This window comes from Salmo salar, chromosome ssa26 (genome assembly GCF_905237065.1).
Source record: "Salmo salar chromosome ssa26, Ssal_v3.1, whole genome shotgun sequence".
Classification (NCBI taxonomy): domain Eukaryota; kingdom Metazoa; phylum Chordata; class Actinopteri; order Salmoniformes; family Salmonidae; genus Salmo; species Salmo salar.
In genome coordinates, this window is record NC_059467.1 from 33,719,194 (window position 1) to 33,732,977 (window position 13,784).

At 44.4% G+C, this 13,784-nt stretch overlaps 1 protein-coding gene across 1 annotated transcript in view; it reads right to left on the minus strand.

Annotated features, from left to right (window-relative positions):
- Positions 1-13,784, minus strand: part of LOC100286620 (dmX-like protein 2) — a 94,148-nt gene that overhangs the window by 10,225 nt on the left and 70,139 nt on the right. The window contains 6 exon segments of the mRNA XM_045708286.1: positions 1,057-1,201; positions 1,347-1,468; positions 2,500-2,586; positions 8,653-8,718; positions 10,469-10,586; positions 12,131-12,332. Coding sequence (XP_045564242.1) covers positions 1,057-1,201; positions 1,347-1,468; positions 2,500-2,586; positions 8,653-8,718; positions 10,469-10,586; positions 12,131-12,332 — 740 coding nt within the window.

The window sequence follows — 13,784 nt, forward strand, 5'->3', positions numbered from 1 at the left end:
GCAACCATCACCCCTCTGTTCCAATGGCATGTTGTGTTAGCTAATCCAAGTTTATCATTTTAAAAGGCTAATTGATCATTAGAAAACTCTTTTGCAATTGTGTTAGCACAGCTGAAAACTGTAGTTCTGATTAAAGAAGCAATAAAACTGGCCTTCTTTAGACTAGTTGAGTATCTAGAGCATCAGCATTTGTGGGCTCGATTACAGGCTAAAAATGTCCAGAAACAAATAACTTTATTCAGCAACTCATCATGCTGTTCGTGTTCTGAGAAATGAAGGCTATTCCATGTGAGAAATTGCCAAGAAACTGAAGATCTCATACAACGCTGTGTACTACTCCGTTCACACAACCGCGCAAACTGGCTCTAACCAGAATAGAAAGAGGACTGGGAGGCCCCGGGGCACAACTGAGCAAGAGGACAAGTACGTTAGAGTGTCTATTTTGAGAAACAGACGCCTCACAAGTCCTCAACTGGAAGCTTCATTAAATAGTACCTGCAAAACCCCAGTCTCAACGTGAAGAGGGGACTCCGGGATTTCAGCTGTGCTAACAATTGCAAAAGGGTTTTCTAATGATCAATTAGTATTTTCAAATTATAAACTAACACAACGTGCCATTGGAACACAGGGGTGATGGTTGCTGATAATGGGTCTTTGTACGCCTACATAGATATTCCATTAAAAATCAGCCGTTTCCAGCTACAATAATAATTTACAACATTAACAAAGTCTACACTGTATTACTGATCAATTTGATGTAATTTTAATGGACAAAAAATTTGCTTTTCTTTCAAAAACAAGGAAATGTTTAAGTGACCCCAAACTTTTGAACAGTAGTGTATATACACACACACACACACACACACACACACACACACACACACACAGTATGTGTGTGTGTGTGTATACTATGCATCTGTGTGTGTGTGAGTGTGTGGAGGATGTTTTGTGTGTGTAGAATGTTTTGTGTGTATGTGTGAGTGAGTGAGTGAGTGAGTGAGTGAGTGAGTGAGTGAGTGAGTGAGTGAGTGAGTGGAGGATGTTTGTGTGTCGTACCACACTAGCTCCCATGCTGGTCTGCCCACTCCCCAGCCAGGGCATGGAGGCAGAGGCTGCCATGTCTTTGGGGTTGAAGTGGGACGGGGTAGAGGAGGCCTGGGCAACGTTAGTGTGGGAAGAACGGTAGTCCACGTCATCAGAACTGAGGAGAGAAAGAAGTCCAACACAATGTATGTATATGTATATATATGTATATATATATATATATATATATATATATATATATATATATATATATATGTGTGTGTGTGTGTGTGTGTGTGTGTGTGTTTTAACAGTGTACTGACCTGTGTGACTCCTTGTCAAAGTCCTCTCCTATCCAGGTGTAGGGCTGAGCAGCTAACAGAGTGGACACATCAACCTCCTGCACATCGTGAGTGGACGCCAGCACTATCTCATTGGTGTTAGCCTGGAGGGGGAGGAGAGAGGGGGGAGGGAGGGAGAGAAGAGAGGGGAGGAGGGGATAATGGAGAGAAGAGGGGAGGAGGGGATAAGGGAGAGAGGGAGAGAAGAGGGGAGGAGGGGACGAGGGGGGAGAGAAGAGAGGCCAGTAAATGTATAACAGATAATCTGAATGAGTAGAAGAGACATTCCAATGTAAAGAAACATTTAGATGTGGTGTACTGTGTGTTAACACCCTAAGGCCGATGTCCACGCCCATGTGGAAATCTATTTAGCATAATACAAAAATCCATCAGTTTAAGTTAGAGATATCTTTTTTTTTGCACTGGATGTGCCTCAATCCACCGCATCCGCCTATGTAACAATTCTGAATTTGGGGTGAAAGGTGACAGAGCTAGAGCAGTGTTTGTCAGACCATGAGACATACGAAAATCGGTACTCTCACAAAATCGTCTGTAGCGACGGAACGGTTTGGCCTAAAAATCCCTTTACGGAGGAGACTCTCAGGAACATGATGGTGTTCTCCGTTTTGCTCTACGACCCCACAAGCGTCTTGGGACTGGTCTGAAGCCGATTCTGCCGATCTGCCAACTTCTGTCTGTAGGGTCCCAACAGTTTGGGCTAAACACTGATCTGTGTAAAGGTGAGACTCTCAGGAACACGTATATATGGGCTGTTCTGCTCTAGGACGTCCACAGGTCTCACAAGTCCAGTCTAAAGGCCCCCAGTACCCGTTTAAAATCATTTATGGAAGTATATATGGAGACTGTTTAGAAACAAAAATAAGGGATTAAATAAATGTAAAAAAAAGTATAAAATTAGACAGGGCTTAGACTGTTATATGTTAACTGGTGGCCTTATTGGCCAGTCTAATGGAATCCACTCTACTCATTTCTCTCTATGGTGTCGACCTGTAAAACCTGACGAACATGGCACCTGAATGTCAAACTACATCAAATGGGAAAGCTTTGAGTGTGTGTGTGTTTGTGTGTACATGTGCGCCCATATATGTGTGTGTGCACTGCAGATGTCTCTCACCCTGTTGATGGCGAAGGCCATGATGATGTCAGACTCCTTGTGGATGATCTTAGCATTCCTTCCTGGGTAGCCTAAGTCTCCCTCCACCTGGAACACATTATCACAGCACCCGCCATCATTTAGTACACCTGGTACATACATACTGTACACAGACACACAATATCTTAGCATACACACCTGTTACATACACACACAGCCACACACCATCACAACACCCCTACACTGACACACAGCGACACACCACAGTGAGACAGTGAGCACTCAGTGAGAACATGCAGGTTAGGTCCACGTGACACCTCTCTGTCAGAGCTGGAAGAGGAGCAGGAATAAGTCATTATTACAGAGGGGGATGATAGTATTTAGGAAGAGATGAAGAGGAAGAATGGGTCCAGCAGCAGACGAATGAAAGACTTTAGGCCCAGCTACAGAAGGAATGATCAGACAGAGACAGACCGTGTGTTAGTGGGGGTAGAGACAGACCGTGTGTTAGTGGGGGTAGAGACAGACCGTGTGTTAGTGGGGGTAGAGACAGACCGTGTGTTAGTGGGGGTAGAGACAGACCGTGTGTTAGTGGGGGTAGAGACAGACCGTGTCGTGTTAGTGGGGGGTAGAGACAGACCGTGTGTTAGTGGGGGGTAGAGACAGACCGTGTCAGTGTTAGTGGGGGTAGAGACAGACCGTGTGTTAGTGGGGGTAGAGACAGACCGTGTGTTAGTGGGGGTAGAGACAGACCGTGTGTTAGTGGGGGGTAGAGACAGACCGTGTGTTTTAGTGGGGGGTAGAGACAGACCGTGTGGTTAGTGGGGGGTAGAGACAGACCGTGTGTTAGTGGGGGGTAGAGACAGACCGTGTCGTGTTAGTGGGGGTAGAGACAGACCGTGTGGGTTAGTGGGGGGTAGAGACAGACCGTGTTGTGTTAGTGGGGGTAGAGACAGACCGTGTGTTAGTGGGGGTAGAGACAGACCGTGTCAGTGTGTTAGTGGGGGTAGAGACAGACCGTGTGTTAGTGGGGGTAGAGACAGACCGTGTCAGTGTGTTAGTGGGGGTAGAGACAGACCGTGTGTTAGTGGGGGTAGAGACAGACCGTGTCAGTGTGTTAGTGGGGGTAGAGACAGACCGTGTCAGTGTGTTAGTGGGGGTAGAGACAGACCGTGTCAGTGTGTTAGTGGGGGTAGAGACAGAGCGTGTCAGTGTGTTGGTGGGGGTAGAGACAGAGCGTGTCAGTGTGTTAGTGGGGGTAGAGACAGACCGTGTCAGTGTGTTAGTGGGGGTAGAGACAGACCGTGCCAGTGTGTTAGTGGGGGTAGAGACAGACCGTGTCAGTGTGTTAGTGGGGGTAGAGACAGACCGTGTCAATGTGTTAGTGGGGGTAGAGACAGACAGTGTCAGTGTGTTAGTGGGGGTAGAGACAGACAGTGTCAGTGTGTTAGTGGGGGTAGAGACAGACAGTGTCAGTGAGGTGATGTGATGAGGTAGTGGGTTAGTGACAGTGAGGTGATGAGGTAGTGGGTTATTGACAGACCGTGTCAGTTGGGTGAGGTGATGTGATGAGGTAGTGGGTTATTGACAGACCGTGTCAGTGGGGTGAGGTGATGTGATGAGGTAGTGGGTTATTGACAGACCATGTCAGTGGGGTGAGGTGATGTGATGAGGTAGTGGGTTAGTGACAGTGAGGTGATGAGGTCATTTGTAAGTCGCTCTGGATAAGAGCGTCTGCTAAATGACGTAAATGTAAATGTAGTGGGTTAGTGACAGACCGTGTCAGTGGGGTGATGTGATGAGGTAGTGGGTTAGTGACAGACAATGGGGTGAGGTGATGTGATGAGGTAGTGGGTTAGTGACAGACAGTGGGTGAGGTGATGTGATGAGGTAGTGGGTTAGTGACAGTGAGGTGATGAGGTACTGGGTTAGTGACAGTCAGTAGGGTGAAGTGATGTGATGAGGTAGTGGGTTAGTGACAGTGAGGTTAGGTAGTAGGTAAGGTTAAACAATTCTACTAACTTTCAACAGATTCTTACGTTTTTCAGAAATCCTGGTTAAAGGATTACAGATTCTTATTCCTTCCTGATTCCAGGAATCTTACAAACGTGACTTCTGGAAAACCCTAGTCGTGTTGGGTTAGTGAGTAGTAATGGTGATGTGAAGCTCTGGAAAACCCTGGTAGTGTTGGGTTAGTGAGTAGTAATGGTGAGGTGAAGCTCTGGAAAACCCTAGTCGTGTTGGGTTAGTGAGTAGTAATGGTGAGGTGTAGCTCTGGAAAACCCTAGTCGTGTTGGGTTAGTGAGTAGTAATGGTGAGGTGAAGCTCTGGAAAACCCTAGTCGTGTTGGGTTAGTGAGTACTAATGGTGAGGTGAAGCTCTGGAAAACCCTAGTCGTGTTGGGTTAGTGAGTAGTAATGGTGAGGTGAAGCTCTGGAAAACCCTAGTCGTGTTGGGTTAGTGAGTAGTAATGGTGAGGTGAAGCTCTGGAAAACCCTAGTAGTGTTGGGTTAGTGAGTAGTAATGGTGAGGTGTAGCTCTGGAAAACCCTAGTCGTGTTGGGTTAGTGAGTAGTAATGGTGAGGTGTAGCTCTGGAAAACCCTAGTCGTGTTGGGTTAGTGAGTAGTAATGGTGAGGTGTAGCTCTGGAAAACCCTAGTCGTGTTGGGGTAGTGAGTAGTAATGGTGAGGTGTAGCTCTGGAAAACCCTGGACGTGTTGGGTTAGTGAGTAGTAATGGTGAGGTGTAGCTCTGGAAAACCCTAGTCGTGTTGGGGTAGTGAGTAGTAATGGTGAGGTGAAGCTCTGGAAAACCCTAGTCGTGTTGGGGTAGTGAGTACTAATGGTGAGGTGTAGCTCTGGAAAACCCTAGTCGTGTTGGGTTAGTGAGTAGTAATGGTGAGGTGAAGCTCTGGAAAACCCTAGTCGTGTTGGGTTAGTGAGTAGTAATGGTGAGGTGTAGCTCTGGAAAACCCTAGTCGTGTTGGGTTAGTGAGTAGTAATGGTGATGTGAAGCTCTGGAAAACCCTGGTAGTGTTGGGTTAGTGAGTAGTAATGGTGAGGTGAAGCTCTGGAAAACCCTAGTCGTGTTGGGTTAGTGAGTAGTAATGGTGAGGTGAAGCTCTGGAAAACCCTAGTCGTGTTGGGTTAGTGAGTAGTAATGGTGAGGTGTAGCTCTGGAAAACCCTAGTCGTGTTGGGTTAGTGAGTAGTAATGGTGAGGTGTAGCTCTGGAAAACCCTAGTCGTGTTGGGGTAGTGAGTAGTAATGGTGAGGTGTAGCTCTGGAAAACCCTAGTCGTGTTGGGGTAGTGAGTAGTAATGGTGAGGTGTAGCTCTGGAAAACCCTAGTCGTGTTGGGTTAGTGAGTAGTAATGGTGAGGTGAAGCTCTGGAAAACCCTAGTCGTGTTGGGTTAGTGAGTAGTAATGGTGAGGTGAAGCTCTGGAAAACCCTAGTCGTGTTGGGTTAGTGAGTAGTAATGGTGAGGTGTAGCTCTGGAAAACCCTAGTCGTGTTGGGTTAGTGAGTAGTAATGGTGAGGTGTAGCTCTGGAAAACCCTAGTCGTGTTGGGTTAGTGAGTAGTAATGGTGAGGTGAAGCTCTGGAAAACCCTAGTCGTGTTGGGTTAGTGAGTAGTAATGGTGAGGTGAAGCTCTGGAAAACCCTAGTCGTGTTGGGTTAGTGAGTAGTAATGGTGAGGTGTAGCTCTGGAAAACCCTAGTCGTGTTGGGGTAGTGAGTAGTAATGGTGAGGTGTAGCTCTGGAAAACCCTGGAAGTGTTGGGTTAGTGAGTAGTAATGGTGAGGTGTAGCTCTGGAAAACCCTAGTCGTGTTGGGGTAGTGAGTAGTAATGGTGAGGTGAAGCTCTGGAAAACCCTAGTCGTGTTGGGGTAGTGAGTACTAATGGTGAGGTGTAGCTCTGGAAAACCCTAGTCGTGTTGGGGTAGTGAGTAGTAATGGTGAGGTGTAGCTCTGGAAAACCCTAGTCGTGTTGGGTTAGTGAGTAGTAATGGTGAGGTGAAGCTCTGGAAAACCCTAGTCGTGTTGGGTTAGTGAGTAGTAATGGTGAGGTGTAGCTCTGGAAAACCCTAGTCGTGTTGGGTTAGTGAGTAGTAATGGTGAGGTGTAGCTCTGGAAAACCCTAGTCGTGTTGGGTTAGTGAGTAGTAATGGTGAGGTGTAGCTCTAGAAAACCCTAGTCGTGTTGGGGTAGTGAGTAGTAATGGTGAGGTGTAGCTCTGGAAAACCCTAGTCGTGTTGGGTTAGTGAGTAGTAATGGTGAGGTGTAGCTCTGGAAAACCCTAGTCGTGTTGGGGTAGTGAGTAGTAATGGTGAGGTGTAGCTCTGTAAAACCCTAGTCGTGTTGGGTTAGTGAGTAGTAATGGTGAGGTGAAGCTCTGTAAAACCCTAGTCGTGTTGGGTTAATGAGTAGTAATGGTGAGGTGAAGCTCTGGAAAACCCTAGTCGTGTTGGGTTAGTGAGTAGTAATGGTGAGGTGTAGCTCTGGAAAACCCTAGTCGTGTTGGGTTAGTGAGTAGTAATGGTGAGGTGTAGCTCTGGAAAACCCTAGTCGTGTTGGGTTAGTGAGTAGTAATGGTGAGGTGTAGCTCTGGAAAACCCTAGTCGTGTTGGGGTAGTGAGTAGTAATGGTGAGGTGAAGCTCTGGAAAACCCTAGTCGTGTTGGGTTAGTGAGTAGTAATGGTGAGGTGTAGCTCTGGAAAACCCTAGTCGTGTTGGGTTAGTGAGTAGTAATGGTGAGGTGAAGCTCTGGAAAACCCTAGTCGTGTTGGGGTAGTGAGTAGTAATGGTGAGGTGAAGCTCTGGAAAACCCTAGTCGTGTTGGGTTAGTGAGTAGTAATGGTGAGGTGTAGCTCTGGAAAACCCTGGAAGTGTTGGGTTAGTGAGTAGTAATGGTGAGGTGTAGCTCTGGAAAACCCTAGTCGTGTTGGGTTAGTGAGTAGTAATGGTGAGGTGAAGCTCTGGAAAACCCTAGTCGTGTTGGGTTAGTGAGTAGTATTGGTGAGGTGTAGCTCTGGAAAACCCTAGTCGTGTTGGGTTAGTGAGTAGTAATGGTGAGGTGTAGCTCTGGAAAACCCTAGTCGTGTTGGGGTAGTGAGTAGTAATGGTGAGGTGAAGCTCTGGAAAACCCTAGTCGTGTTGGGTTAGTGAGTAGTAATGGTGAGGTGTAGCTCTGGAAAACCCTAGTCGTGTTGGGTTAGTGAGTAGTAATGGTGAGGTGAAGCTCTGGAAAACCCTAGTCGTGTTGGGTTAGTGAGTAGTATTGGTGAGGTGTAGCTCTGGAAAACCCTAGTCGTGTTGGGGTAGTGAGTAGTAATGGTGAGGTGAAGCTCTGGAAAACCCTAGTCGTGTTGGGTTAGTGAGTAGTATTGGTGAGGTGTAGCTCTGGAAAACCCTAGTCGTGTTGGGTTAGTGAGTAGTAATGGTGAGGTGAAGCTCTGGAAAACCCTAGTCGTGTTGGGTTAGTGAGTAGTAATGGTGAGGTGAAGCTCTGGAAAACCCTAGTCGTGTTGGGTTAGTGAGTAGTAATGGTGAGGTGTAGCTCTGGAAAACCCTAGTCGTGTTGGGTTAGTGAGTAGTAATGGTGAGGTGAAGCTCTGGAAAACCCTAGTCGTGTTGGGTTAGTGAGTAGTAATGGTGAGGTGTAGCTCTGGAAAACCCTAGTCGTGTTGGGGTAGTGAGTAGTAATGGTGAGGTGTAGCTCTGGAAAACCCTAGTCGTGTTGGGGTAGTGAGTAGTAATGGTGAGGTGAAGCTCTGGAAAACCCTAGTCGTGTTGGGGTAGTGAGTAGTAATGGTGAGATGTAGCTCTGGAAAACCCTAGTCGTGTTGGGGTAGTGAGTACTAATGGTGAGGTGTAGCTCTGGAAAACCCTAGTCGTGTTGGGGTAGTGAGTATTAATGGTGAGGTGTAGCTCTGGAAAACCCTAGTCGTGTTGGGTTAGTGAGTAGTAATGGTGAGGTGTAGCTCTGGAAAACCCTAGTCGTGTTGGGTTAGTGAGTAGTAATGGTGAGGTGTAGCTCTGGAAAACCCTAGTCATGTTGGGTTAGTGAGTAGTAATGGTGAGGTGTAGCATGCCAAGCGGTGATTAGAAGAGAGACTTTCACAGCCCTGAGCAGGTACCAGTTCACACTGTACAGACAGACACCTTGATACTACCTTGTTGAACCTGAGAGCTCCAGATACACAGTTTGGGCTGAGGAGATCCATAAAGCCTTCAACACACTACACAACACAACACACATGCACAAAACAAACAAAACACAAAATGAAGAAAACAAAAATGAAAGGGTTGTCTGGATGGTAGATACACGCAGCCACACACACAGTCAATGTGTCAATATGTGGATGAGGCAAAGGCTTCTCCTAACCCAAACAATGTCCTATCACATGGTAACAGAGTGGAGTGCTGGGGAGGTAGGAGACGTCTCTCTCAATGCAATGACAGTGGGTGGAGGGGAGGGTGGGGCCCGGTCTCAACGCCCAAGTCAAAAGAAACACACCTTAAAGAGTCTAGTTACTGGAAGTCAGGTATAAGGTTCCTCTTTAGTTTGAAATCACATCTTTAACTTTCTACTCAAATCTCAACAAAGCAGGATCTATGGATGTGGTTCTAATTTAGTGTTGTGTTAGTATAAGATGTGTGTCTGTGTTAGTGGATGTCTGCAGACATGATAATGAACATTTTAGTAATAATAATACTAATAATAGAAGTGATGATAGTAGTGATGGTGTGCAGACATCACAGAATCCTCTGTTCTTGATTACACAATACAAGGCCATCAAAACCATAATAATAACAATAAAAGTCTGTGTGTGTGTGTGTGTGTGTGTGTGTGAGATATACACTACCATTCAGAAGTTAAATTAACTAGGCCATAATGTACAAAATAATTATGGACCTTACTCAAAATATAGGATCTATAAAATATACATCAATAGAATGTGGGGTTTTGAAGAACTATTGTGGTGAAGATGACTAAGGAAACATCCAGACAGATGATCTGTCTGACATGGTGCATGTTGTAGGAGAGGCTGTACTGGAGGAGGTAACACTATGTTAAACCTGGTTCTCAGTAGTTACCTGCTATGTACTCATTAACAAGTTAGGTGATATGACACCTTTCTGAATCCACTTAATGAATCATTAACAAGTTAGGTGATATAATGACACCGTTCTGAATCATTAACAAGTTAGGTGATATAATGACACCGTTCTGAATCCACTTAATGAATCATTAACAAGTTAGGTGATATGACACCTTTCTGAATCCACTTAATGAATCATTAACAAGTTAGGTGATATAATGACACCGTTCTGAATCCACTTAATGAATCATTAACAAGTTAGGTGATATAATGACACCGTTCTGAATCATTAACAAGTTAGGTGATATAATGACACCGTTCTGAATCCACTTAATGAATCATTAACAAGTTAGGTGATATAATGACACCGTTCTGAATCCACTTAATGAATCATTAACAAGTTAGGTGATATAATGACACCTTTCTGAATCCACTTAATGAATCATTAACAAGTTAGGTGATATAATGACACCTTTCTGAATCCACTTAATGAATCATTAACAAGTTAGGTGATATAATGACACCATTCTGAATCATTAACAAGTTAGGTGATATAATGACACCGTTCTGAATCCACTTAATGAATCATTAACAAGTTAGGTGATATAATGACACCTTTCTGAATCCACTTAATGAATCATTAACAAGTTAGGTGATATAATGACACCTTTCTGAATCCACTTAATGAATCATTAACAAGTTAGGTGATATAATGACACCTTTCTGAATCCACCTTGAAACATATAATGACCATTTGACTTGTTTAATGTGTAAGTAATAACCAGGTAAATAAAGGATGCCTGGTGTATGAGACCAGACATTATGTAGGTGTAGGGGAAGTGGAGGGACAGACAGATTGTACCAGGGGTCCAGTTTAGCTCGTTACCTCGCTCTGCTTCCTCTTCTTAGTGAAGATATAGCGAATCAGAGTCTCCTGAAGAACTTCCTGTTTCACCAGGTAGTGCCAGAGACGCCTCGCAGGGAACGAAATGTGGTTCTTATTCCTGGAACACGAGACACACATACAGAAACATGTGAGAACATGAGTCTGTCTGTCTGTCTGTCTGTAGTCTATGTATCTGTGTGTGTGTGTGTAGTCTATGTGTCTGTGTGTGTGTGTGTGTTGTGTCTGTGTGTGTGTGTGTGTAGTCTATGTGTCTGTGTGTGTGTGTGTAGTCTATGTATCTGTGTGTGTGTGTGTGTAGTCTATGTATCTGTGTGTGTGTGTGTGTGTGTGTGTAGTCTATGTATCTGTGTGTGTGTGTGTGTTAGTCTATGTATCTCTGTGTGTGTGTGTGTAGTCTATATATCTGTGTGTGTGTGTGTGTGTGTAGTTTATGTATCTGTGTGTGTGTGTGTGTGTGTAGTTTATGTATCTGTGTGTGTGTGTGTAGTCTATGTATCTGTGTGTGTGTGTGTGTAGTCTATGTATCTGTGTGTGTGTGTGTGTGTGTGTGTAGTCTGTATCTGTGTGTGTGTGTGTAGTCTATGTATCTGTGTGTGTAGTCTATGTATCTGTGTGTGTAGTCTATGTATCTGTGTGTAGTCTATGTATCTGTGTGTGTGTGTAGTCTATGTATATGTGTGTGTGTGTAGTCTATGTATCTGTGTGTGTGTAGTCTATGTATCTGTGTGTGTGTAGTCTATGTGTCTGTGTGTGTGTAGTCTATGTGTCTGTGTGTGTGTAGTCTATGTGTCTGTGTGTGTGTAGTCTATGTGTCTGTGTGTGTGTGTAGTCTATGTGTCTGTGTGTGTGTGTGTAGTCTATGTATCTGTGTGTGTGTGTGTAGTCTATGTGTCTGTGTGTGTGTGTAGTCTATGTGTCTGTGTGTGTGTGTAGTCTATGTGTCTGTGTGTGTGTGTAGTCTATGTGTCTGTGTGTGTGTGTAGTCTATGTATCTGTGTGTGTGTGTGTGTAGTCTATGTATCTGTGTGTGTGTGTGTGTAGTCTATGTATCTGTGTGTGTGTGTGTGTGTAGTTTATGTATCTGTGTGTGTGTGTGTGTGTGTGTGTTAGTTTATGTATCTGTGTGTGTGTGTGTGTGTAGTCTATGTATCTGTGTGTGTGTGTGTGTGTAGTCTATGTATCTGTGTGTGTGTGTGTGTGTAGTCTATGTATCTGTGTGTGTGTGTGTAGTCTATGTATCTGTGTGTGTGTGTGTAGTCTGTATCTGTGTGTGTGTGTGTAGTCTATGTATCTGTGTGTAGTCTATGTATCTGTGTGTGTGTGTAGTCTATGTATATGTGTGTGTGTGTAGTCTATGTATCTGTGTGTGTGTGTGTGTGTGTAGTCTATGTATCTGTGTGTGTGTGTGTAGTCTATGTATCTGTGTGTAGTCTATGTATCTGTGTGTGTGTGTGTGTCTAGTCTATGTATCTGTGTGTGTGTGTGTGTGTGTGTAGTCTATGTATCTGTGTGTGTGTGTGTGTGTGTGTGTGTGTGTGTGTAGTCTATGTATCTGTGTGTGTGTGTGTGTAGTCTATGTATCTGTGTGTGTGTGTGTGTGTGTGTGTAGTCTATGTATCTGTGTGTGTGAACAATACCCACTTGAAAGGTGTGTTGTCAGGCTCCAGCATGGCCTTGTGTCTCAGTATGGCGGGCCCCCCTCCTGAGCTGAGGTCAGTGGGGTAGGTGTTGATGTAGTTGGGAGGAGGACCATCAAACTTGTTCATCCTCTCCTGGAGTATGGTCTCCCAGTTCTCTAGTGTCTTCAGTACAGCATTCCCCAGAGGAGACGTCACCGGCAGGTCTGATGGAGGGAGGAGAGGACGATAACAGAAAGAAAAACTGTTTTGGTTGCGCCGCTCTAACGTGTGTGTGTGTGTGTGTGTGTGTGTGTGTGTGTGTGTTAGGGTTGAATATTTTCCCGGTATATTACAATTGTTCCATCCCCAGAATAATTCACTTTTCTCCTGGGGTACCCGGAATATCTCGGCAAAACTGGAAGTGTCATTCAAGAGAATTAGAAAGTATAGAAATAGGCCTGTCTGGATGTGATTAGAGCTTTGATCCAAAATTCAACCCTGATGCTACCTGCGCCTGATGAGCCCTATATTAAAGACATTTAATGAGCCCAAGCCCAAAAAAGCCCAAATGATGGTGCCCTTATCCAATACATATATGATATAGGCCACTGCACATTACACACGACAGAAAAACATAAAAGCCCATAGACGTAGCTAGCTATATGCTCTCTTGGGTAAATAAATGAAACTAGCTCCAGCAGGCTAATCTTTTTGAGTGTGGACTGTATTACTGTACTGCATTGTATTATGCTATAAATGACCTGGAATTACTCACCTCGTTCAAACCATGATAAAGCAGGGAGAGATCATGTGATTCTAGTGCAGCACATGCAGCCTACAAAGTTACAACTATAGGCTAGCAAATTAGATATTAATTCTGAAATTGAATAGAATTTGTATAATTAGTAGGCTGGCCTTTCATAATCTTCCCCCTAATTTTATTAGCCTACCTCCTCTTTCTCTATTGTTGCTTCATTCCTTCCTCTCTTTCAACAGTTAAATGAAATACGTTTTGTTGTTCTTATCGTCATCATTCTAATGACATCCTTGAATAATATAGGACCAGAATGAGATGCAGAAGGCTTTCACTTCTCTTCATGAAGATTGAATGGTTATGGGTCTGAATAAATATAACCTACCACCATCGCGAGTTCGCTCTTCTTTCAAACTACCTGTGAGTTCTATTGGCTGCTGTATTTAACATTCAGCAAACAAGAGCTTGTGTCCCTCTTCTAATAGTCTATTGGTATAAGAAATGCTAAAATATAATAATGTCCAGCAAGCTGTTCTAGTGTAGCTTTTCCTGCATGGGACTCCAAGAGCTAAGGAGCGTTTTTTAAGGAGAGAGGCCAGCGGAGCACAGGTGTGTGCGTATTGAGCAAGAGACAAGAGGCTAGAAATTACAAGCTTATTATGCATAACCCATCATTAATTAGCTAAATATAAGACTAATACTGCATTGAATGTATTACCTGAAAGAGGTAGGCTAGGACATCTATATATAGGGCTGTATATCAATCTAGAACAGGATGATTTATTTTGGATGCAATTTGAATGGAGTTGATGGAGAGAGAGAGAGACTGCGCGGGCACTCATTTAAAGCAACGATATTCGAGTGACAGGCTGTTTTAAAACTCTGCAGCTACAATCAAAAATATATATCTTTACAATTAAAA